At 41.3% G+C, this 25,599-nt stretch overlaps 1 protein-coding gene across 2 annotated transcripts in view; it reads left to right on the top strand.

Annotated features, from left to right (window-relative positions):
- BMPER (BMP binding endothelial regulator) overlaps window positions 1–25,599 on the top strand; it is a 149,133-nt gene that overhangs the window by 99,797 nt on the left and 23,737 nt on the right. For both annotated transcript variants that reach the window (XM_026843995.1, XM_026843994.1), the window contains one exon: window positions 4,114–4,450. In XM_026843995.1, the coding sequence (XP_026699796.1) occupies window positions 4,114–4,450 (337 nt within the window). The remainder of the gene's footprint in view (window positions 1–4,113; window positions 4,451–25,599) is intronic.

Genomic DNA, 25,599 nt, shown 5'->3' with positions numbered 1-25,599 from the left:
AAAAAAAAAAAAAAAAAAAAAAAAAAAAAAAAGCAAGCTTTCCCACTGTAGGGTGAAGAAAGAGGGGGATGGAGGAAGTAATGAAAAATAAGCAAAACCAGTGGTCTAGAAGCAAAATTCAAAGTAAAATTGGGCTGGGAAGTGTGGGGTCTGGTGCTTACAGCTCAGCCAGCATTCCCATGGCTTTTGGTTTTCCTTTTGCAGAGCTGGGAGTTGAGCCCTGGATAAAAAAGGGGAGCCCAAAGCTTCAGGAAGCCTTGTGGTCCCTGGCTACAGGGCAGTCTGCATGGCAGGGCTGTCCTGAGTTGCATACCCTGAGAATTCAGGCTTCCAGGCAGCCCACCAGGCGAGCTGGCAGGAAACCAGCTTGGAGCCTTGCCTGTGCTGTGTTGGAAGTTCATTGAATCCGATATGTCTCCCTGAAGCATTTCAGTTCTGATGAATTGGCATTTTCCAGTGAAAACCTGTTTTGTTGCTAAATTCCTCACCAGCTGTAGCTCTTGATGCCATGCAGCAGCAATTCTGGCTGTGCAATTGCAGGTACTTTGTCATGGGTGTGCTTGGGATTGTGTTGAGTCCTCAGATCAAGTTTGTGTGTTTAAAAAGCTGAGAGAGCAGAGGGGCACAGGGCTCAAGTTACTTATCTATGCAGGAGCATTTTTGTTGTTGTTGTTTCTGCACTGACCTTTTGCATTAAGCTGCTTTGCTAAGGTTTTCTGTGCCACTTTGCCACTAAATCTTTAGGGAAGAGTGGTCTGCCAGTTCTTGAGGATGCCTTTACCATGAAAAATCATGCAGAACAATTGATGGGAGTTCCCAGCATGGGGAACTCAGTGTGTGATGTGCATAAATCCAGAAGGATTTTTCTAAAATGCAGTAGAGCACATAGTGTGCCAAGTTAAGAAATCAAGTAACAAGTTGGTTAATCATCCTTCAAAGAAAGGGGAAAATTGGAAAACTCTAAAAGTAACTCAGAGAATATTTATTTTCTGAACATCCCCAGATGGGACAGATGCTGCATCCTTTGGCTTCACATCTCTTGGATTCTGATCCTTGTCCAAGGGAATGGGAAACTCATCCATTTTGGGGGTGAAGGAAAGAAGGGTATAGGCACTAAGACACTTTTCCAAACAATTTCTGTCTGCCAAGGAGACCATTTCAAACATCACTCCATAGCATAATCCCATCTGTCACAGCTCTTGTTGGTTTATAGAAACCAAGTGAGTTTTCTGCCTGTGAACAAACTAAAAGGCACACACTGCACTGTGCGATCAGGCTCTGACAAAATTATAATGCGCGTACAAGTAAATACCCTTCCTTGTTATCCCAAAAGGGAGTAAGCTCTGTTATGGATGGAAACCTTTATGCTGTTCATCAAAGCTCGAAATTACCCTTCCATCTGAGCAATTACAGCAGAATGCTGTGTAATTAAACAATACCCAGCTAGAGGAAAGTACTTCCTTTTGTGGTAGTTAAACTGCGAGTCTCTTGAATCAAATCCAGTAATCAAAGCGGACTCTCTAGATTTAAAAATGTGCATTTTTATATGCTGAGATGAAAAGTCATAATTTTATGTTATTCTTGTCTGCATACCTAGAGTTCACAGAGCATCATATAACAAGTACTTTAACTTAACTCTCACCAAGGACACACAAATACTCAGGATAATTTTAGAGTTAACCTTTTGTAATGAACATGAGTGGTTTCACTGAAAGTCATTAAGTCTTGGCTTGAGAAAAAAAAGTTGTAAAAGGAAAATTAAGATAGAATCATTTGCCAGTCTTTTGTGACCCTGCTTAAAGTCAGCAGCTTCTGAGGGAGCTTGTTTGGGGAAGAAGTTGAACACTGCCTTAAAAACTGGAGTTATTTTCTGAAGAGAGCTGTCTGAGAATTTGGATCTTGATGCTTCAAGTTTTGAGAAAGTTTATATGATTCTCAAGTCTGAAGAAATCTTAGTTTATAAGCTAATGGCAAGGTTTTTCTAAATGCCAGCACGGCAGTATTAATCTGGTGTCTGCAAATCAAGCTATGTTTTGTTTTGTTCAGCGTTGTCAGAAGCAAAGACAGCTGGAATTCGAATTTGTCCAGCAAAGATAATGTATGAAGCAGCTTAAAAGTCAGCTTTCCCCCTTGCCACTGTGCTGGCCTTGTTAACAATTGCAGTCTTACACAATTTTTCAGTTGGCTGGGTGTAAAGTGCCTTTGGAGGCGGACACAGTGGCCCTATCCATGCTGGGTTTATTAGACAATTTGAAACTGCTTTCAGGCATGGTCAGCTCAGGACATATTTGTGCTATCATTGCTAACCTATAGTGATAAGAAAAATGTGATGCAGTAGACTGTAGTGATCTTTGATGGAAAATTTTCTGCACAACCTTCCCGGGTAAATCGCTCCCCAAACTCTTGATGACATGATGTAAACCACACAAGTGCCAGGACAATACGTACTGATGGCAAAACACCCCTTCTATAGCCATAACTGCCATTTGAGCCTCACCCTGTTTCTCTGCTGCACGGATAGGAATTGTCATAGGAGACAATGGGATATGTTGCTGAAGGAAGGGTTCCAGCTTTGAAGTGAGTCACTGGTATGTTAATTACTTACATGAGGATAGGGTAGGATTTGGATCACATAGTGACAAGCACTGATTTACAAGAGGAAAGGGTGGTGCTAAGCCAGCCCACACAGCAAATGTAGAAAGCTGGAGCGAAGCCCTGGTCCTGCACCGTGGAGTGATGTTTAGTATTCTTGGCCAGGCAGGGAGAAGAGGGTAAAAATCTGGATTATCCTGTTTAAAAGCATGTTCCTGTGTTTATCCTTAACTAACTGCTGCACACAGGTACTTTATGGCAATAAATTGTCAGCGAAATGATTTGCGATCTTCAGATGCAGGATTACTGCAAAGATGTGAAGTAGTAGCATTCATCAGACATTGGAAATAATTAAAAGAAAGGCCATTTTTTGATGGAAGTTAAGCAGCAGTGATTCATGTTGGTGTTTTTATCCTGTATGATACCAAAATTGCTTTCTCTTATGAGATGCGTATTGACTCCTCAAAGGATTAAATGAATTTAATTTACAATCACTCAGGTAAAAACTAGAAGTTTAGTCTCCACCTGATCTCTGGGCCCTCTAGAGTATCACTGGAAACAGAAAGGCGTTTAGAAGGTAGTTTATTCCCTCTGCATTAGACACCCATGTTGTGACCTAGAGCTGTCTACTTCTCTCCACCAAAGAGAGGGCCCAGACAGCTCACTTAAGCTAGACACCTAGCTTTTAGATGGGTACAGATAGATAAAATGGATTTCACCCAGAGAGAGCAATTTTGATTTTGATGTACTAGAAGTGCAAAACCTTACTGTAAAACAGATTGTAGCAGAGCACTTGCATTCCAGTCACTAGGTGAAGGTTGGATGTTTATCAGCATTCCTCAGTGTTGCTGACTTAGGAAGACAACTTCAAAAGGTTGGTAAATAACACCTTTTGAATGAACAATTTTAATCCAGTTCAGAATGCCTTCTTACAGCAGTTTTATTCATCTGACATATCTTTGTGGTCATCTTTTTAAGTCTCTTTACCCACACATAATAAGGTACTTGTATCGGAACAGTTGAATTGAAATAATTCACCCAAATGAGTGATCAGTAGTGCCTTTGCAGGCAAGAAAAGGATGTTTTCCATAACATGGAAAACATGCAATGGGTGACAACGACTGAAATTCTGGGCTCCTTGCAAAATCAACTAGAAATTTGCCCTAGCACATTCAATTTGCAGAATTTTGCAAGAGCCCTCTTTCACTGTTAAGAGTAGTTATGCCTTGGCTCCAGATTTTTCAGGATAGCCCCATTCATTAGCAAGGAGAAGCAAAAATAAACAGAGACAGGCATAAGTGTATTGTAATTGACTGGTTTAAGAAACACTAGACTTGCCAGAGGCACTTACTGGGAGATATATAGAAATCTAACAACATTATCAGAAAGAAGCCAATGGCTTTGTTTAGGTTCCCATGAACACTGCTTCACAAATATAAGGCACAGTTTGTTATCCTCAATTTTTTTTTATTTATTTATTTATTTTTTTTTTGTGTGCCTCTTTTTTCATCTCTTTATTAGGCTTGGAAATCTCATGGGATGGAGACAGTTTTGTGGAAGTCATGGCTGCGCCACATCTGAAAGGCAAACTCTGTGGTCTGTGTGGCAATTACAATGGGCACAAGCGAGATGACCTGATTGGGGGTGATGGGAATTTTAAATTTGACGTGGACGACTTTGCTGAATCCTGGCGTGTGGAGTCCAACGAGTTCTGCAGCCGCCCACAGAGAAAACCTGTGCCTGAGCTCTGTCATGGGACGGTCAGAGTGAAACTCCGAGCTCACCGGGAGTGCCAGAAACTCAAAGCATGGGAGTTTCAGAGCTGTCATTCAACGGTGGATTATACCACATTTTACCGGTAAGTGTGGCTTGCTGCGAAGTCACATAGTAAGTTACTATGTGAGGAGAAAAGCCACACAGTTGGCCCAATTTCTGTAGCATTTGAGCATGTGTTTTGAGCTGCTTTTGCTAAGAATTAATGCACAGACTGAGTTACATTATGGTGAGCTTTTCTGAGTCAGGAATCAGAAGATGGTCTTGAGCTAATAAAGACCTGAGTAGCCAACAGTGAGAAGGGCAGGCAGGCTTATGATCACCTGGAGAAAAAGTACTTTTGGAGACTGAAAAGAGAGCGGAAAGAGACTTCAAAACATTTTCGTAGGCTCTTTTTGATTTCAGAGTCAGCTGTAAAGTTGAGGCTGATTTAATTGCTGTTGCTTATGATCCAGAGAAGTGTGTCTTCCCAGAAGCATTCTGAAAATGGCTTTATTAAAGCAGGGATATTAAATATTACTGGTGCGTCTTGGATAGTGTATTTCGTGGTTTGAGAGTTTGAAAGGAGAGAGTTAATGAAAAGTTCAGTGCATGCCCATCCTGCGCTGGGAGCAAAGGAAGACAGATGAGGATCTAGAAGCCTTGTCTGAGTAAATTATTTAAGATTTTTTTGTCTTTAAAATGCTTCCAGTCTAAACCACAGAGACATAATTTCTGTTCTTTAATTGGCATGAGTTTATTTGCCCCTCACTCAGTAAATAAAATTGGCTTTTCTTTTGATTGCCTGACATAAAAGATAAAAGCAAGCCGAGTCACAGTTGTATGATGGCGGATGGAGCTGCCTGATCTCTGCGCTCCCAGCTTTCCCCACTTGTGCACATCTGCTGAACTATTGCGCTTATTAGGAAAAGCTTTCTGAAATGACTCTGTTTCCCTTATGAATTGCCTCTCCACTTCTTTTATAATGAGATAGAAAGACTTTTATCTACCCCAGCAGAATATGTCTGGGGCTGGGAAGTGCTAGAAGAAGACACACAGCTTGGCTTGTAGTCTATGTGCTTCTGCATTTAGTTTGCTATAGTGTATCCCTGTGCTAGGAGCCTGGCAAAGACTGAAGATTATATTGTGTGCAGGTTATAATACTTTATCTTTTCCAATGTCTGGAGGCACAGAAAAGAGCACTATAGATGCTAACACACACACACAGGGTCTGTTGAATGCATTTCAGCAACATTCCCATCTCACTTCCATCGTCTTCTAAAGGTAAGTGATGACAATGCAAATGAAAAACAGGCATAGAGAGATTTGTTTCATTTTACAGTGGATTTTTTGTCCCTTTTTTAAAGTAGCTCGTGATTAATTTAGTGCAATACACTTCCTGACACCACAGTAGAAAATGATTTATATTTTGGCTACAGCAGCCAGAAAAGAAATCTCTACATGCTTGCACACAAGAATTACTGTAGAGCATTTCTGTTTCTTTAAAATGATGCCTTCTATTTGTCCTGGAAAGACAAGGAAATCAAACAAGTATTTAATTTTATTATATCCTTTTGTAGAAAAGTCTGTTTTTCCACAAGGAAACTTTATGTTGAAATGACCATCAAATCCCGTCAGAAGTAGCGGTTTATTTGCTTCCATTAAGATGTTGCTAGATAATAGAATGCTCAGCTCCCAGTACAGGAATCAAAGAAAAAATAACTTAAATAATGGTATCTAGTAGAATTCTACTTCTTGTTAAAAACTGACAAAAGTTGTAGCAAATAATTTGTTCAATGACCATGGACATTTGACATACAAGGAAATTCCTGCAAGGGAATCTTTCTAACATAAATCTTTGCATGTATAAATATGTGCACATGCTCATGTATGTATAGAAGTACAAATATGAGTACTTAAGAGATTAGCATTTGTCATGAAATTTTTTCAGAAAAGCCAGTGCTGGTGATGTAGTTTTGCAGAAAATTTAAATTATCATTAAAAGGAATGTAAATTAAGATTTACATCTTTTTACTGAGGTCTTTTAGAAAAGCATTTAGTCAATGTTTTCTAATTTCAGGATAGGTTTAACTAAAAATTTTTCCAGTTCTGCTTTTCTAACTATGAAAAAGCTTCTAGCAGTAATAGAAATGAAGAGGCAGAATGGTAGGGTCAGGTTCTTTCAATTTTCTATTCATCTCCTCTTTGAATTGAATAACTTCTCAGTTTTTACTCTCCAACATTATGTATTATGGAATTTTTCCATTTGAAAAACTGCATTCTCAAGAGTTAACCTTTCTTGGTCATTCTTGCCTGTATTATCAACATTGCCTCATTTTCATTGTGCTGCTCTGCTAGTGACCTGCTGTTAATAAGAATTCTCAGAAATAGAAATAAACTCAGCAGGAACATTACAAATTAGGGTGTGTTTTCTCCAAATACCAAAAAAGGCAGTGAACAATGCATTGCAAACATTTGTCTGACACTGTGTTACTGAGGAGATTTCTGTGAAGATGTCTAAACTTCATTTTAAATTCTTTTTACAGCTGTAGTTTCTCCTTTTGTTAGCCATCCAAAAAACATATACAGCAAGGTTGTCATGATTGTTAGGTGAAAAGGATATGGTTAATGTTTTAAAGAGTAGAGAACTGGCTGCATGGTTGTGGGGTGAATAACAGCTAACTCCTGAGCTTGACCTTGATAGATCTGCAACACCTTGGGGGAAATGGTTGTGCACCTTGCCCTTAACCCTTTTTTTCGATGTTGTGACTTTGGTGACTTGTGTTTCTCTGCAAAGCACATGGTAGAAGAAGGCACAATGTAAGCGCACAAGAAAGGATTTTGAAAGAGTCCAGACTGCAAACTAAAAATTTTGCATCTAATTTTATACCACTCATAATTCTTTGTTTTGTAACTAGACACGTTTTATGGGCTTTTAATTGTGGTTTGTTTTGTTTAGGTTTGGGTTGGTATTTTTTTTTGTCTTTAATGCATTGCTAGTTGTTCAGTACTCATGAGTAATAGTAATGCTCTAAAAATAACCCTTAGGGTTGAAATTTATGGAGGCAAGTTCATTAAGCAGGGAAACAATTTTGAATTTCTAGGAGATTTTGGTGACGTCTGAGTGAAGAAGAGATTAGCAGTGACAGTCATCACCATTGCTGCTTGTCTATTTTGATATTTTAGTATGGCTAAGCATCCTGGATTAGTCCTTGTCAAGAAAAGTTACCAAAGTTACTCAGTAGCAGGTTTTTAGAGGGGATACTTTGACCATGTTTACAATAAAGCTTGCACTCAGACTTGGGAAGCTGCTCTTGCATGTAAGCAGCATTAAAAATAGGTGATACCATCCAATTTTTTCATGCTGCTGTTACCAAGAAAAGCTCTATCACATTATCAAGAAATATTATGGTACTATTTAAGCTCCAGGATGAGGATTTGGGGAGTTTAGGAGACTTGAGGAAGGGGAAGAGAACTTTCTGTGCCCACCAAGCCCTACCTCATGATCTCATTGTGTATCTTCAAGCTGTGATGGAGCAGGGGCCTGGAGGTGACTGCAGCCCTGGTGAGTCCAGGGAGAAACATGGTGTGGGGGGCAGGTCCCCAGTGTGCCCCCATGCCTGCTTTGCTTGGCCATGGCTGATGCCTCTTGGGAGCCTCCTTGGGAGGTACAGGAGCAGGCGGCCCCAAACAGAGGCACAGCAATGCTGCTCGATACAGGGACGAGTTGGGCTGCAGAACACGCTGTAATGGAAGGCACAGGACTAGTACTCCTAGTAACACCTGCCCTCATTAATGTCCATGACTTTCTAGTAGGTTTCTTTAATAGTTTGGAATTACCAACAGATTTGGAATGTGACATCAATGTGATATCAGTATTTCACCCATCTCTAATATACCTACACAGCATCTCAGTTCATAAATGACTAGTTCATAATAGCTGAGTTCATAAATGACATTTCTCAAGACTCTTGCTACTGCTGTAGCTTTGGAAAAATATTCAGTGTCTTGCTTTTGCCATGCAGTAGATTTCCCCATTTGAGATTGAAAAATGTGTGCTCCTAACTCTTGAGGCAAGTGTTTTCATTGTTATTATTCTTCCTATCTTTATTATATATTTTTGTTATTGTTGCTATTATTATTATTACACTTTTGATAGACAACAGCATACCAAGTAATTAGTTACTATTTTTCTCTTTTGTAATTGTCCTAAGAGGTATGTTTTTTTCTCTCAAACACTTGAATTTAATCATATTCAGTATTTTACTGCAAGCAGTAATTAACATAGTAATAGCCTCATTTGTTTGAATCTGTTAATCAAATACATTCAGGAATTGCAAATCTGCTTTATTGCAATTCTTGTCTTAAATGTTCCTTGTGACTGTGATGACATTACTCCATCTTATCTCTCAGTTAATCAGTTAATGAGTTTCTATTTCAATTGACCAATTAACTTTATGCAGTTAACCGCTGCAGTCTTGCAGTTTTTCTAAAAATTTCCACTTAACTAGAGAAAATATTGTTGTTAGAGCATAAATTGCAATATTGTGTAGTCCATCAGCTCTGTTACTAAGTTTGACAGATATGCCATGAATGGCTGCAGTGAGCATGTGAGCTGTAGCATTGCTAAGTTAATTACGACCTCTGTTTAAAAGATGGGCACCAAGGGTTTGTGGCTTTGAAGCAGAAGGTTTGAAGGGTTTTTTTCCCTGTTAACAATGATGTCCTACAGCTGTAAAATTCATGTGGTTATGCCTCTATGTTCACTCAGCAGGATGGTGCAAAAGAAATGTAGGCTGAAGAATGACTTCAGAAAAGCCCATTTCAGGTCTTAAAGCGGGGAGTGGAACTGGGATCTCTGGAGCCCTCTGCTGCCAAGGGTGCATATTGTAAAATTCTCCCTGCAAGGTTTGCTGGCCGTGGCTGTGCATGTGGGCACAGCAGTTGCCTGTGCTGCTCCAGCTGAGGCCGGGCTGCTCCAGGGCTCATCTGTGGTGTAACCAAAGGGTGGCTGTATCTCTGGCTGTTCAGCAGGATGACTCCTGTCCAGACTCCAGCTTCTGCACCAGCCTCCACACCTGTCTTTCAACCCACCCCAGGGCAGAGGTGGCCTGTCCCCTGCTTCAAGACAAGCCAGTGGTGTTGGTTTGAGAAAAGGACCGATGGCACTGAGCTGTGTCTGGTCCCCTTGCAAACCTGGCACAGAGCAGGGGCTGTTGCTCCCACTTGCCCTCGTGCTAAGGTAGGGATGTTCCCGTGCTGTCAGCCTGCCTGAGGCTGGCCCTGAGTCTGGGACTAGCAGCAGTGTAACCACAACAGAGAGGAGCTCAGGATGAAACAATTTACTCAGCTTCTTGGGTAAATTGTCACTGAACAGCTGTACGACCCAGGGGGCTTCTGGTTAGAAAGGAATTTAAAAATATTTGAAATAATAATTGTATTTTTTTAAGCAAATCTGCACCAGGACTTGAGTTTCCTATGAGCTAGATGCTCCACTTTCCAGTCTGCTCTGTTCAGCTTCTTTGAGTTTTTAATTCATTTGCAGTTACCACTGAAGCTTTAGTTGCTTGCATTGTTAAGTGCTTAATAATGCAGACTTTTTGCACAGAAATACTCTGCTTTATGTCATTCTACTTAAACAAGGTGATCCTTTGCAGATCTGCATTGGAGAAATGCACAAAGGACTAAGCCTAATGCATAGGCACTGGGAGAACCCGTGTTCCCAACCCTTACAAGAGCACTGGTGCTTGGGAACACACTCTCCATACATATCTGAACAGGCTGCCTTCTGCCTTTACTTTATGCCCCTATACAGATCGACATTATTCTCCAAACCACTTCTAAATGTCAGCCTGTACATCTTGTGTCATTCCGTGATGAACTCACATACAGGTAAGAGGCAGTGTGACTTAACACTGCTGGTGACTGACAGTGCTAGCAAATGGGAGAAAATGGACTTCATAGTGTCTGATGCACTTTGTGATTTCTAGCAGCAAGCATCAAACTTTGCTACCTGTATGCTGATGGTAATGAGTACTGAAAAAATGCCGCATGTATATAAGTCTATAGATCACCACTGTTTTAAGACTCCTCCCTGAAGTATTTTTCATCTGATGTAGCCAAGAGTGAGTGCAAACTGCCAGAAAAATACTGTTTAGATTTAAGGATTAGAAGTTTAGATTTGGACAAATAGGTTGAATGGTCAGAAAAGATAAATCTGAAGCCAAGCTGAGCTCAATTATCTGCAGATCATGATCCCTCTTCATCTTTCCCCACACCCCTGCCCCTGTTGGGGTATTTTTCACAGAACCAAGCCCCATCCACTTGTGTCTGTTTAGAAAAGTACCTCAGGAATTTGGGGCTAGAAAGCATTCTTCTCTTTGTATCAGTGGTTATTACAGCTGTAAAACACTGAAGCAGTGCCAGAGGATTCACAGATGTCTCCTTTCCTGTTGAGGTATTGAGAATGGATGAGGGTGGAGAGGGCTCCAAAATCTGACAAGACTGTGGTGTTGGACAGACACCATTCACCTGGGACCATCCATGGCTTGCTTCCAGCTGAGCAGCGCATGCTTCCAGGATGACCCACTTTGTGCCTCCCTATATGGCAAGTTAATGATTTTTTTTTTTTTTTTTTTATCAAGGGAAGATTTTTTAATAGAAAAACCAGATGAAGCAACGTGCTACTGTGTGATTAAAACCTAGTTTCCTTTCCTTCAAAGGATGGCATGTCTGGAATATGTTTGGTTTGCTTATTTAATTACATGATCACAACTGTACCTGACATGGTCCTTTTATACTGAATGAGATGTTATTTCCTACTGGTTGCAAGTGCAGTGAGAGGCTTCTTTTTTCTAGGAAAGAACTCAATTTGTGATTATCATGCATGCAGGTATATAGAGGCTTATTACAAAAACCTGCTTCTGCCTAGTAAAACTTCATTTCTTTCTTGTTTATTACCTGGCTCAATGAAATTCAAGTCAGGTGTTTCATAAGCAAATACTGTCTTCCTCATTGCCCAGTGTCTGACAGATGTGAGACTCTGCATGTGAAAATGTAAGGTCAGTTTGACTGAGAGAAAAATGATCCTGAATGATGATAGGAACTATGGGGAAGGGAGGAGAAGGGGATACATCTAACAGAAAAGCAGGGTACCATAAATGTCCTTTTCATTCATCAATGTGGACTGCATTCTCAGAACTTGTTGTTCCCAGATTACCTTTTAACAGAGGTTTGGTAGGGTGTTTGGTTTGGTTTTCTACAGTTTCTTGGAGTCATGGGATAAAATCCTGATTCACTGAAGTCAGTGGGAATATACATTTGGGCAACAGGCTTTCATCATTAGGTCTGTTCTGTCCCATGCAGGTTTATTACACTAATCTCTTGTATCAGTTAATAATCCTTGGTTAGCCTTCCCGCCATTTGCTGTTCCACAGACAATTTAAGAGAGCTTCAACTGGTTCAGAGTTAGCGGGTCCATTCTTTACTGGGATAGACAAAACAAAACACTTCAGATTGGGGTTCTCAGATCCTGTCTGCTTGCCACTTTTTTCCTAGGGGAAATCTAAGGGGTGGCTTTACAATACAGTAGACCTAATTTTTCTGTCCACAGGCCACTGAGAGATGTTTTGCTAACTTGAGTTCACTGGTGGTTCTTTCTTTTTAGCTGTAAGAAGTTTGTAGAGAAAGCCTGCAATGCTAAGTCTGCTGTCCCTTGCATTTTTCAAGGGTTATCTGACAGGCTTTTAAACATGCCCTAGGCATAATTTCTTTAATATAGAGTTCCCCATCTCAAATATCTTTATCAAAGCTGCAGTCTTAAAATGTGACTATTTCACAGTAAGCATGAGTGTGCACTAGGACTGTCATGACAGAATAGAAGCACATCCCTGTTGCATACACTAATAAATATTTTTTTTGAAAGGGCCCTTTCACATTCTGGAAAAGACCCCTGATGTTTCAGTAGTATAATACAATGCATGATTTTTAAAAAGAAGAGGACAGCAAGTTGAGGGAGGAACTGGTAGAAAAGCAGACTGATATCCTCCCTTGTGGAAATGTTTTAAAAGACACCAGCTGCCATTTCGTGCAATTTGATCCATTGCCAAAGCAAAAATACTTGCTACACTGAGGTATTCTTTTAAGCTGTGAAAATAAATTCAATTTTTTGGAGTGATGCTATTCAGAAAAGTTATCAGCATCATTAGAGAAAACCCCCCTACGTCTCTGTCAGGTATTACAGAATTTTAACTACAGCTGCTACAGAATCCAGGACCTCTGTTCAATCTCATGTTAATTAACCTCTAAGACATGTTCACAGCAGGGCTTTCTTTGCTAGTTTGTTTTAATTTAATTTTAGCTTTTCATGTTTTAAGCTTTATTGCAGTATTGATTTTAAATAAAATCCAGAGATGCTTAGCTGATGGTAATACGTCTATTTCCGTGAATAAATAATTCAAGAAACCAACCCATCAGATCTCATATTCTGCCTTGGGCAGAAGCTAGTAAGTGTTACAAGGAAGAGGAAACCCACCCATACTGTATCTGGCCAACTGTGCCATGTCATATATGGTGGAGAAATCCCTTTCAGGCCCCTGAGATGATCAGTTTACATCTCATAGCATGAAATTTTAATTACCTTTCCTTTAACATGCATAACTGCAAAGCTACTATATTTCAGCTCCTATTTTAAGCCACCTGCAGTATATCCTGCCTAATTAGACACACAGCAAAGATGAACGAGGGTGTTTATAAGCAGGCAAATGAGATGAATTTGTGGGAAACGTTTTAAAAATAAGCTTAACCTAATCCTCCTGTTATTCTTATGAGTTCATTTATGCTTCTGGCAGGATAACCAGACAAAGCGGGACGTGAGCTGTGACCAGCACAAAAAACTTTTCTGTAGAAAGTTTGCCTTAGGAAGGTTTTGACAGCTCTGAGCAGCTTATCGAGCTTGCTCTCGCTGTTGTTCAGAGGGCTGACTTGCTGCATGTGAGGGGTCCATCCTGGAGACTTTATATGGGTTAGATTTAACTGTGAAAGCTTTCTTGTGTTTTGGTTTTTTTTTTAATAGCTGATGGTTTTTCCTTCAGTTTTGCTGTTATTTTCTAAATCTTACAGGGCATCCAAAAAATCTGCGGTGTTTCTAGTCTTCAAGATCTCCAGGGACTTTTGTATCATGTCAGTTTTTTAGTAGCTGTCTGTAGTATAAAGTAGCAATCTGGGGTAAAGGCAAATCTGCTGCTCTCCTGTCCATCCTCATAAGGACATGCTGTATCGATAGGCATGTGAAGGTCCCATACTCCACACTTGCTCTCTCAAATGTGCAAAGTGCTAGTGTGTAAAGCAATTAACTTCTGTTAATTACTCAAGCCTTTTTTTCCTTCAGTTCTTCACAGCACATGAAGGAATCAGCACCTTACATTACTGGTGATTTACACAGCCTCGCAAACAAGCACAACATACAAGCCATTTTGGAAGATCTCTACTGCTGCCATTCAACCTGCAAAATGTTCACTCCCTGGGCAGCAGAGAACTAAGAGCAACAGCAGAGTGAGCACCAGGCACTGGCAGCACGATGAGAGGCAGACACAGCCCTCATTTAAACTGTGAGCACGTGTCCTACACAGCCATGTGTGGCAGGACCAGTGCTGATGCGGTCTTGGGGCATGACAGCAAAAGCTCGTCACACACACACACACACACACACACACAAGGCAAATCTTGGCACCTGAGGATTATTGTACACTAGGGCGTCGCAACAGCAGAGCAATGAGCAGACTCATGGGAATTAAGGCAAGAATAGGTGGAGGTACTTGTGCTTACACAGGAATATGTATTTACCCATCTCAAATATTTACCATCACAATACCTAATCTTGGGTAAGGTGAACGACACAGACTGGATGCATGGGTATGTGTGTCAGGTTCACCCACCCTTTAAACTGTTGAGATGCCTCTTAGCAACAGTGCTAAGTGTGGCTCTGCTCTTGTAAGTAACTCTGTATCTATCAGAGCAGGCCTAGACTTAGGCTAAGTATGGTGAGGTCTCAAGGCTGGATATTACCAGTACCATCCTGGGGCAGGGGTAGAACCAAAATGCCACTGTATCCAAAATACACCATAAACAGTGCCTTCCTCACCCGAAGGGAGTGGTAGGGTTATAGTTTCACCCACATGGAGAGCTCTGGAAATGTGAAAGCAGGTGCTGTGATTTCACCTCTTCATCATGATATGCAGAGGATGAGAGCATTTAAGCCTCTCCCTGACTCCCCCACTTAAGCCAGTTGAAATTAAAATTGGTGGGGAATGTGCTGGGAATACTGAAGGGAGTTGGAGCCATATGTTTTCTTGCATTCCTGGGTACTCCTACAACTAACATTCTGTTTATATAATATTCCTGAAACATAAAAGCTAAAATAAATCCAGCATGTGAAAATTAATAACAAGTCATTTCTCTTATGATCAGTCCAGAGGAAGCTGTCGTAAGTGTTAAGGTATTCAGACAGCTGATTTTTGTACATCAGCTCTCAAGTGAGGTATGTAGTTTACAGAGAGTGAGTGCTTAAGGTTATGTAGTCTATGAGTACATGAAGTAAGAGGCTGTTGAGGATGGTGATACTATGGCAGCAAGGAAAAAGTTTACAAAGTTCATTTCCTAAGTGCTCCTTCTTAGCACTTTAAATTTTCAAATTGCAGTGTAAACATTTAATTCTCACTGCACCCTGGTTTAAAGTTGTTGAAATGAAGAAAGAGTTCTTTGCTGCGCAGGAAGCCAAGAGCAGATTTGAGATTAAAATGTGAAAGTGCCTGGCTCCTGGCTTTAAGCTCAAGTCCTTCTGATGGGATTTAAGAGGTTTCACATGCACAAGAAGTGTATTGTCTTATTCTTGTCAAAGCACAAATTCTTCTCAAACTTTCAGAAGAAATCATTGCTAGTCTTTTAAAGAAGGTACTAAATCTTCTCTGCTCCTGTAAGGCCCAGTTAGATGACAAGCTCATTAATACTCCATGCAGAAATGTGTCTTTGGCAAGTAAGAACCTTAAAACAAGTCAAAACATAGTAATGGATTGAGGCACAGATTATAAAGGACTTGCTTTTGGAGCAGGAAGAGTTGATATGCAAGAAAGTGCCCATACTCTGTTTTCAGATATCAAGGATTTGATTGAGGCTTGAAAGTCCATTTTTGTCATTCTGCTCATCTGTCTGTCTATATGGTCCTTTTCTGTTGTACAGTTTTCTCATACCATCATTCATGAAAAAAATATCCGTACTCTCCGGAGGGATATTTTTCATCATGGCAAGGTGATGACATAGATCATAGATGTCCTAGGTGTCCTCAGAGGGTGACATAAACTTTCAGTGATTTAAAGATTTGCTGTGGGTACAGAAAACTTTTTCAAAAAAGGCTTATAGACTGCATGGCATGAGGAATACACTTCTTGGCCTTGTTTCCAAAGGCAAAAATTATTTGCTGACAATATAGAGAAGGATGACCAATATATCACTCAGAGAGGTTGAAGGTTGTTCTGTAATCAGAGCGCTACACATCCCACAAACAAGCGGCTATTTTATCTGCCACTGAGGTTGTAAACATGCCCTCAGATTCTATATATTAATTAAGCTGTGTTTTGTCAGCATCTGAAATATGTAATTCCCCCTATTTGCATCATGATTCCTCACTATACAGAAGGCCCAGATCTTCACTGCAACCATTAGCAGAAAATATCTGATTTCAAAAATACCCACAAGCACAAAATTGAAATGCAGTACCCAGATATGTCAGCCCATTAGTAAGGGATATTTGGCTCATCTTCCAGCTCCCCTTTAACTCACCTGTATGGATTTCCAGATAGTTTGTCCCTCTGGTTAGTTTGACCTCTAAGACAGTAATTTCAAGCTGGTGTCCATCCATCCCCTGCAGATGAAGAACACAGCAGGCACCTGTGAAACGCATACTCTGCACAGCTGGGTGAGATCACACAAAACATGGTGGCAGAGAGGCAATGAGAGAACAAACTTCTCTGGCAGGATAAGTCTCTCATGAGCCTGTGCTTTCTCCCAAGATGTCTAGACTGCTGCCTGACTTGGCATAATCTATGCCATAGCCATAGCCTGTGTTACGGGGTAGCCAGGCAATATCCCTGGCCAGGATTCCCATCTGGTTTTTGAGACGAGGAATTCACACTGCGTGGCTCTCTTTATCAGCTGCATGCAAACTGTGTGCTGTCTCGTACCCCCCGGAATTTTCTTCACCTGTCTGTTTTGTTTCTCTTTGTCTCACAGTGCTGTTCATATTTCTTTCCGAATGATAAAGTATACTTGGCCAGGAATGCTTTTTAGTTATGCAATACCACGGGGATTTTTGTCAACATTCCCCATCTATGGAAGTTAGAGTTTTATATGGACAGAGGAAATTTTAACTGTGGCACTGGAAATAATAACTCTTGCAGGATAAGAAGATGCTATTTATTATCTTCACCATCCTTGCAGCAGATGCAGGCACTGGGTTCAAAGTCATGCCAAGGTTAAAGATCCTGTGTACTTGCTCAGAGAATTGTTGGTAGAATATGTTTTAGTTCCATAACTGTGATGGGCCTGATTGACAGCGGTCTATACAGAATGTTTAAAAGCTTTTCCATATGACTAGGAAGTCAGGAGTTGACAAATTTCCTCAGTGTTTATAATTAAAACCCAGAAGAAGATATTAAACAGTTACTGGTTTCTATGTTGTGGTCAATATTAAGATTTATTGACTTGAGAACCAATACTGACTGAGGGGAAACTAAGTTTGATTTTTCCCCTAAGGCCTACCAAGTCTGGGTGTTTACTGAAAACAGAAGGTTGCATGGTATAGACATCCAATAGCAACCTTTTCCAGGGATAGGCACTCGTTTCTTTGACTTTCAGAGTGACTCCAATGTTTGTTACAATACTCTACAGAAATTAGTATTACAGTGTTGCTTTAAAGGGCCTTTTAATTGTGGATATGCCCTTTTGACATACAATTGTTGGGGTTATGAAGAGTGGATGAAAATGCTGGATTGGTAGCCTAAGGGAGGGATCATTGTGTGTTGAGTGGGTATAATATGAACCACAGCAACAGGAGCTTCTGGCAGTGTCCTACTGTTATGTTTCCATTTTGGGCTGTGACAGCACAGCTTGCTGAAGTCCAGAGTTGGTATCATCCCTGTATCTATCCAGTCCTTGACTGTATCAGAATGACTGCAAACAATCTGGTGACTTCTGTGACGTGGACTGCTTCTGGGAAGCAAGAAAATGCAGCTAAATTCATTCCATGTCACCACTACTCTTGATTTTTTGTTTAAAGTTAATATCATTTAAAAACATCAGGTGCCTGAAAGAAGAGAGTTTGAGCCAGGAAAGTCAGAGATCAGAGCCTGGTCTCATAAACCAACATATTACATGACTATCCCTCCTACATATACAGCATGTGTATTTTTGTCTGCTTCTGACTGTTGCCTGAATTATATACATTGCTAAAGATCTGAACACTGTTCTTTTTTTAACAGTCTCTATGAAATTAATCTCTTGCAGATGCTGGCTCGAGGCTGGCAGCATCCTTCATTTTCAAGCTTAAGGTACTAATAAAATTCTTCAGTCTGCTTTTCATTCAGATGTGAGAAAGTCTTCCAGTTCAACATGAACCAACTCTTTGATTCACCTTTTGTTGGTGGTGAGAGTGGAGCTAGTTCGGCTCTCAGGGCTCTAGACAAAATTTTATTTCACGAAGTAGCCCAATAAGACACTCAACAGACTCAGAGAGCTCCTCACCCTGGAGTTTTTAACGCCTCTCTTCCTTGGCAGCTTGGAGCCTGTCAGATTACATGGTCAGACCAAATTCAGGCTTCTTAGTGGCTCAGCACAAGGACTGTGTTGTGAGTTGAGTGTGGAATGACCAAGAGAGGATTACTGTGCTTACGAGCAGTAGGAACAGCAACAATTTTGTAATATTGAGTGTCAACTGCAAGAAAACCAGCTTTATCTTAAGATTGATGGCATTTCTGAAAGCTGGCAAAGACATGCGTGGTTTAGTTTTCAAGGCTCGTATTGGCTTTGTCCTCCTCTCTTGTAGCGTCCACTGCCTGTTTTGAATGGGAATGTTCTGCAAGCGCAGTGACGCCTTGTCCTTTTGGCTCAGGAAAATGCATTATGTCCTGGTAGCTAGTGTTTCCAGAAAACAGTAATAACTTCTTACAGAGTCTACCAGAAGCCAGTTGCCTCAACATTAAAAACTTTTAGTGCTCCCTTATATATCTTTTAAACGTGAATGCTGTCTTTCTGTACAGTAATCCAAATGAAAGTGTGAAAGAATACCTTCTCTTTTTGCTTGACCCTTTGTTTTCCCCTTTTGCAGTTCAGGTGTGACAGTGATGGAGGAATACATTTACAGGTCTGTGGGGCTGCTGGAAAAAAGATCCCTCCCAGGGCTGTACACAAAGTGAATCATTAGCCTGACTGTAACAATAAATACCACCACAGAGAACATGCAAGGATTTATCCAAAGGTCACATTCACCCAGAAGGTTTCTCTGCTGAAAGAAGCTCACAGCTGTGTTAAGATTAAAGAGTGTCAGAGAACCATAATGTGTGTGATTTTTTCACTTGGAGTAAAATATGAGCTGTTTGTCTAACAGCCCCAGCTGAGGGATGCTAGTGTCAGACTGCCTTGGGGCTATCATATATATTTCCAGTGGGTTTTTAGCATTCAGGAATAATCTCCTCTTTGATGCATTTATCTGACACATCCTAAGCTCCTGCGATGCCCAGGAGGAGATCTTCCGCTATTCTGAGAACTTTGATAGTCACTCAGAAAAGGGAAACATAATGGAAACAGCCCAGGCAAATGACTGAGGTTAAAGTCCTGTCCCTAAAATGGAAGTAGCCTGAACAAATCACTCGCCTTCTCACTTGAATGTGCTCAACACGCGGTGGGCCAGGCTGCGCTGTGGTAAGCATTTTATCTGTAGCAACAGGCAGCTGCTTGTGTGAATGGGCTGATGGGCTTCAGTGAAAATCTTCGTGTGAGTTGTTTTACATGCGCGTAAGGACGTAGTCATGTAATTCAGTGTGTGGCAACATCTCTATGGCTAATCTCGTTAACCTGCTGCTTCTTTCAGCAGTATTCTGAGTCAGGAATAGTATAATGAGTTTAATACTGATTTAATTGAAGAAGCAAGAGTTTTGCCTTTAGTGGCATAGGGTGCGCTGTAGCCCATGCTTGCATGATGTCTCTCTTGGTCTCTTTCTAGCAGATAGCGTGGATTCTCTCCGCATCTACTGATAGCAGGCCTGGCTCTCTGAGCTCAGGCAGGGCACTTCGTGCAGTCCCCAGTAGATTCTGTGGAAAAATGCTGTGGTGGCAGAGAGGGACCTGGAGTTCTGCTGTACTAAATGTTCCTTGGGAAGCAATTGTGGTTATCATTGCATCTGTGGGCAGTAAACAAATAAATTTTCTGACATTTGTGTTGCAGAAAACACCAGAGAGAAGCCATGACAAAGTTTAATATAATTTTAATTGCCCTTTGTCATTTCCTACCCACAAGTCATTTAATTCTTTATCAGAGGACTTCACATTGGAGGTGCACATGTAGTGGGCGTGAGGGAGAGAAGATCTTCTGTCTCTCCTCTTAGGTTTCCATTGAGAGTTGATTTTTCTGAAATCACTCAGTGGCATGTTTTTGCACTGTACTTTAGAGAAGCTTCACATGATCACCTCATGAGAAGTGGACCCTACTGTGGTCTACACTGGGGACTACACAACAGATTATAGGCAAATATTTTGACAGCCTAGCAAGAACTCTTTAGCACAGTTAGGAGATTATGTGTTTACAACTAGTGGGATTAGAATTGACCTTTAGACTGATAGCTCTCTCAGCAGTGTAGCCACGCTGATTGTTTGGATCATCTCTGAACCTGCTTTCTGTCTCTGTGAGTCCACACGGTTCTTATGTTGGCTTGATTTGGAAAGTCACATAAATGGTTGTGGGTTGTTATAAGATATGGGTTTCCATGTGTGATAGCCTTCAAATATGGAAAGCTGCCATGAAACACAACATGAGGAGAGAGGAAAACACCTGGAGCTGAACTGGTGTCATGTTTCTATTTTACTTCCAAAAAACCTAAGTCTATATCCAAATTGCACAAGATAAAATACCTTAAATCTGTTGTCTTAGCTTGTGCAGAGCTCCTAGAGGACCTTAGAGTCAAGGCAGAGTACACAGCTTTTGGCAGAAAACCTGGAGGTGTTCGGTGGTTTTTTTTTTTCCTTGTTTAATACAAAGGTGATCCAGTCCTAATGAATGAAAGCAGTACCCACTTTAATGTAATATCTCTCTGTGTTATGATGACATTAAATAGAAAAACTGCAAGCAGTGAGATGATATACTCAGCTGTAGCACAGACACAGGAGGACACCAGAGTCCCATTGCAAGGAAGTAATCCCTTTTCTTCAGGAAGCCAAGGGTTTTCATTTTGAATCTCCAAAGTTTTTTAGTAAGCATAAAAACTTTTTGACACCTCCAGGATGTGGCTGGTGTTTTGGAGATGGGTGGATGGGAGGTGTGAGGTTTCATCCCAGCTCTGCCCTGTGTCACATATGAACCCATCCAGGTCATAGTCTTAATGTCAGCCAAAGTCTTAATATGTAAGTATGCAAGGTAAAGCCTCCAAATTCAGAGAGAACCCTTTCAATGGTTGTCAGATGCTTCTATAGAGTCTGTCCAACTCCACAGACCTTAAGGTACAGGTGAGTTATCAGCTGTGAAGGACATGGGCAGCCATTTAAATCACTTCTATACCCATCAGTGCAGAGTTTTGCAGATGCACACATTGTACCAAAGGCTGAAAACATGCACCTGAACCACCCAGGCAAAAAGTACTTTAAAATGTATTTTCCATCTTTTTTTATACATTCACCCTTCTTTGCCTCCTTCTGGTACTCTAGCTTTATTGATGCATGCTTGCAGAAGTAAAAACATAACAAAATCTCTCTTTAGAAAGAGATTTTGAAGCAGTGACCTTCTTCTGAACTTTACGTCATGGTTTCTGTTGGCCGTCATGCTTGGAGCAGTTTGAAATTTCCTGGCGGCTTATCCATTGGCTCGGCGCTGGGGTTTTCACTTTGTCTTCGTTGCCCAATTAGGGGGCAGAGAGCAGAAATGTGCTTGTGAAGGGACTGGCTCTGCTGGGTTTAGGTCTCCAATGAACCCAGCAGCTTTTCTAATGACAGTGTTCTCTGTTGAGCTTATGGCAGTGTTGCTGTGGAGTGTGTTTTATGGAAGACAAGTTGGAGAAGCAGGCTGTAGAGGTTAGATTTGGCACCTTTTTCAGTTTGATTACTGGAGCGGTGAGGTTAGCACCAGATTTCAGAGTCCCTGTGAGCTGGGGAGAGAGTCCACTGCTGAGGGCAGCAGCTGGGTGCTTGATCTGCAACTCACAAGTGAAAGGTATTTGCCCCTTAGCTGATCTCTGGTGTCTGCATTTTCTGCCTTGCATGCTGTGTGATTTCCGTGATGGTTGGAAACAGTAATAAAAGTGGATTTAGAATGAACAGGTTCAGTTCTGCCATGTGGTCTTTTAGAGTGCCATGGGTTTTCCTACGTAGGTTTCTGGGAAGAGGGCTGCTCCAGGGGCCAGAGGTGTTTGCTTCATGTCGTAGGAATTTGCACTCCAACCAGAATATGAAGGAGTTGGAAGTTCCCTGGAGATAAGACGATGAGTGTGACTGACAATGCAAATGGGATATGTAAATGGAGAAATTTGACTGTTACTGTGTAAATGGATGTCTTTACAGGGACTATCCCTTTGTGGTGCAGTACATGCAGAGAGCTAGGACCACACATTGCTGGTTGTTGCTGGCTCCAGGGGGTGCTCTTAGTACAACCCTGTGGCATGGCAATTTCTATAGCTCTACTCCACTTTACATCAGCTCAGGGACAGACTTTAATGGCAGAATTTTTATCTGTCTCACTATAGGTGAGATGATTTGCTTGAGGCCACCCCAGGAAATTGTATGTGCAGGTTCACGTGTCTATTCAGGATTAATAGAGAAGTGTGTTTTAAGTCTACCCTAGAGTAATGTGCAACTGCGTGCAATGAACCACAGGGCATGTGTAAAACAGTAGAGTTGTTTCATTTGGTAATACAATAATATTAACAGAAATTAGAAATAATTATAACATTAAAGAAGTATTGCTCCTAGCCAAGTTCTTCTTTTCAGCCTTTAACCTGACATTTCCCTGTTTGTTTCATGAATGGAAAAACATCTCTGGGTCACCTCACTGCACAGAAAACAGGAAAAAGAAAATACGTGCTGGGATTGTCATCATGACTGATGGAGTCTAGTCAGTTTAACAGATTTTTCACAAAGTTGCTGGAAAAATGCTGCTGTTTTATTTCAGATTATAGTATGGGACAGCACTTGTTTCTTCTGTTGTCAAGACAAACTCTCAATTTTGAATGTCACCCCTCATGACCCCATTTTTGACCTGGATAGCTCAAGCCTGATTAATCTAAAATGACACAGCCAAGACCTTGGGCCAGGAGAGTGTATGTCTAGAAAACCTGGTAAATACTAGACAAGTAATATGATAGCAGCCATATTCCCCACTGCTTTTGGAAGTCAGATGCAGCAGACTGTGCCCTACGCTTGCCCTTGTGAAGGGTTGGGATTTGGAAAGGCCAGATAGCACATGTCTGCAGTGCTCCAGGCAGCATCAGCGGAAGTGCTAGAAAGCATGTGTATCCCAGAAACACGATTTATATATCACTCTGTGGTCACAGGATGAAATTTGTACATTTTGTTCATCCTCAGGAACATACTGGAAGTAAAAATAAAAAATGAGAGGGAGACTTTGCCTACCACGCAGAGATGGCGTGAGGCATAGGCTCGATAGTGAAGAAGCGCCCTGTGAGGCAGAGTGATGGGGAGGGCGGCAGATGGGGTCAGAGCCAGCTCTGCCATCCTCCCCCTGCTGAAGGCCTGACTTGTGTGTTAAGTGGGACAAATCACTTCCCAAATTGTCACCATTCTGTGCCTCCCCATAACTTCCTGAGGGGAAGGTAGAGGTTCCTTCGTTGAATCTGCCCACTGCCTTGAACTTGCAAAGAACAAACCTAAGACTTGGCATCATTTCTCTCCTCCATCCCCATGGATGTGAGATCTGACCATCAACGCAAATAATTTAACAACTGCCTCTGTTTTGAATCGAGCCTGGGGTTGAAAGCCGTTTGCATTCAGTGAGCAGTACACAAATTGCATTAAATGAGATGGTGACTTCCCTCTGTTATTAGACATTTACATAAACAATTAGCAGCAAAGCGGTATCCTCAACAGAGGCTATGTGAAGATGCTGGAGTCTTTCCACACGTGTACAGCAGGATCATTGTCAATACTCTGGAAATACATTGCTTCAACTTATTTCTTATTAAATAGGAGATTTTAATACCAGGGCGCTCACCCTGTCAGTGTTTTGCAAATGCAAAATTTCAGATTTTTTTCAAGTTAAAAAGCACACAAGCTGCACAAGCTTAGGAAGAAACATACAGGGAAAAATGGCATTTCAAGCTACTTTGACTTTAAAAACATTTACTATATTAGCACGTGATTGTAGTTATGCTTTGAGGCTGTAAATATTTTTTTACAGTGCATTGACTTGTGCTATGAATTCACTTTCAAGGCTCTAAATTGCCCATGTACTTGTGTGTGAAATGAAGTATGAAAACAGACCATGGGAAAATGAAATGCTTCTGAGGCTTACCTGCTGATCTCAGGCATCAGGGATGCTTGCTATCATTGCAGCTTCTGATTGGCATAAAAACCACCAAGTGGTAGGTTGGCTGTCACCCTCATGTGGAGTTCATGGTGCAAAACAGCAATGTGTCTGTGGGTGACCATCTCCTTCCCTGCCTTGCAGTTTGCAATCTTTGGAGCACAGCAGCAATGTGGTTCTGATTTCAACTTTTGGATTCTACGTGAATGTAAAGAGAAGGGAGAAGAGCACTTTCTGAAGTGTATGGGACAGCTGAGGCAAGAAGGGGGCAAGGGGACTCCTTTATTTGGTATCACCGCAAAAGCAGTCGAGTGAAGGCCTGAGATTAGTTAACTATGACCACTGTGGCTCCCGGCCGAGCCTCCCAAACCGACGGGCTGGCTGCCTATCTGGAAGATAGTTTGACTCCAGCTCCTTGGTGCTGCTGGGCTAAGCTGCTCCACAGCCGGGCATCAAGGGACGGAGTTGGGCCACATGATCGGGCAGGCTCATGGGCTCCAGTGTCCCCAGAGCAGAGGTTCAACCTTGCTGTCCTTCACAGCTTTTCTTGTTCCTCTTGCTACCATATTTTTAAAACAGTGGGGGTTCAAAGCAGAGTTGGGAAAATACATGATTTTCTTGTGATTTCTGAAGATGCGTACAAGCTCTGTGAAGAACCAGATGTAGGAAGGTTGGGGGGAACAATCTCATAATTTGTTACTGGTGAGGCTAAGATTGTGTGTGATACTATTCCACTGCTGAAAACAAATATAATGTATTACTGCAGAGCCAGATTTGGGGCTAGGAAAGTTGGGTAGAGATCCTTGCCTGGGGCTCTCTGTGAATCTCCACTCTTTCTAGTGAAACTAGACTGATTTATGGTTGTGTCTGGAAACTAGAAGTGGCCCAACATGAATCCAGATCCAGAAGCAAATGTCCTTAAAATTGAGTGTTCCATTGTGCATATGTGCAGATATGCGTATGGGGGATGGAGAGTGAGGTTAGTTTGTTACTAAATTGGAACAGATGTCAGATCTGGAAATGGAGATTTCGGTTCTTCTCCTTGTCTTGTGGAAACAATGCAATGCTATCATTTCAACTGATGAGTTGGAGCTGGTGTGCAGCTTGGGTCTCAGCTTTGTTACCCTCTGAGGTCTATCCAAACTGAAACACAAAGTACAATTCAAATGTTAAGATCTCAGAAAACCAAAATGGAAATAGATGTTGGTAGCAAATGTTGACACTTCTATGGACAGAAACCTGTCAAAGTTCCTCACGCTTTACTACTGTTGTTCTAAATGGGTCAGACTGTGTGGGCAGCTCAAGGTCATATATCAAAAAGTAGATGTACTGCTTATACTATGTGTGATAGAACTGAAAATGAGATCTTCTGTTTTTTAAGACTTAATCCTCCTATTCACTATTTTGAAATATAGCTAAAGAAAATCCTATATGAAACAAACAGACAAAACCAGCATACAAGA

Source organism: Athene cunicularia (genome assembly GCF_003259725.1).
Source record: "Athene cunicularia isolate RWA chromosome 2 unlocalized genomic scaffold, athCun1 chr2_part2, whole genome shotgun sequence".
NCBI lineage: Eukaryota > Metazoa > Chordata > Aves > Strigiformes > Strigidae > Athene > Athene cunicularia.
The sequence above is the reverse complement of the archived record's forward strand: the minus strand, read 5'-3'. Positions and strand labels throughout refer to the sequence as shown.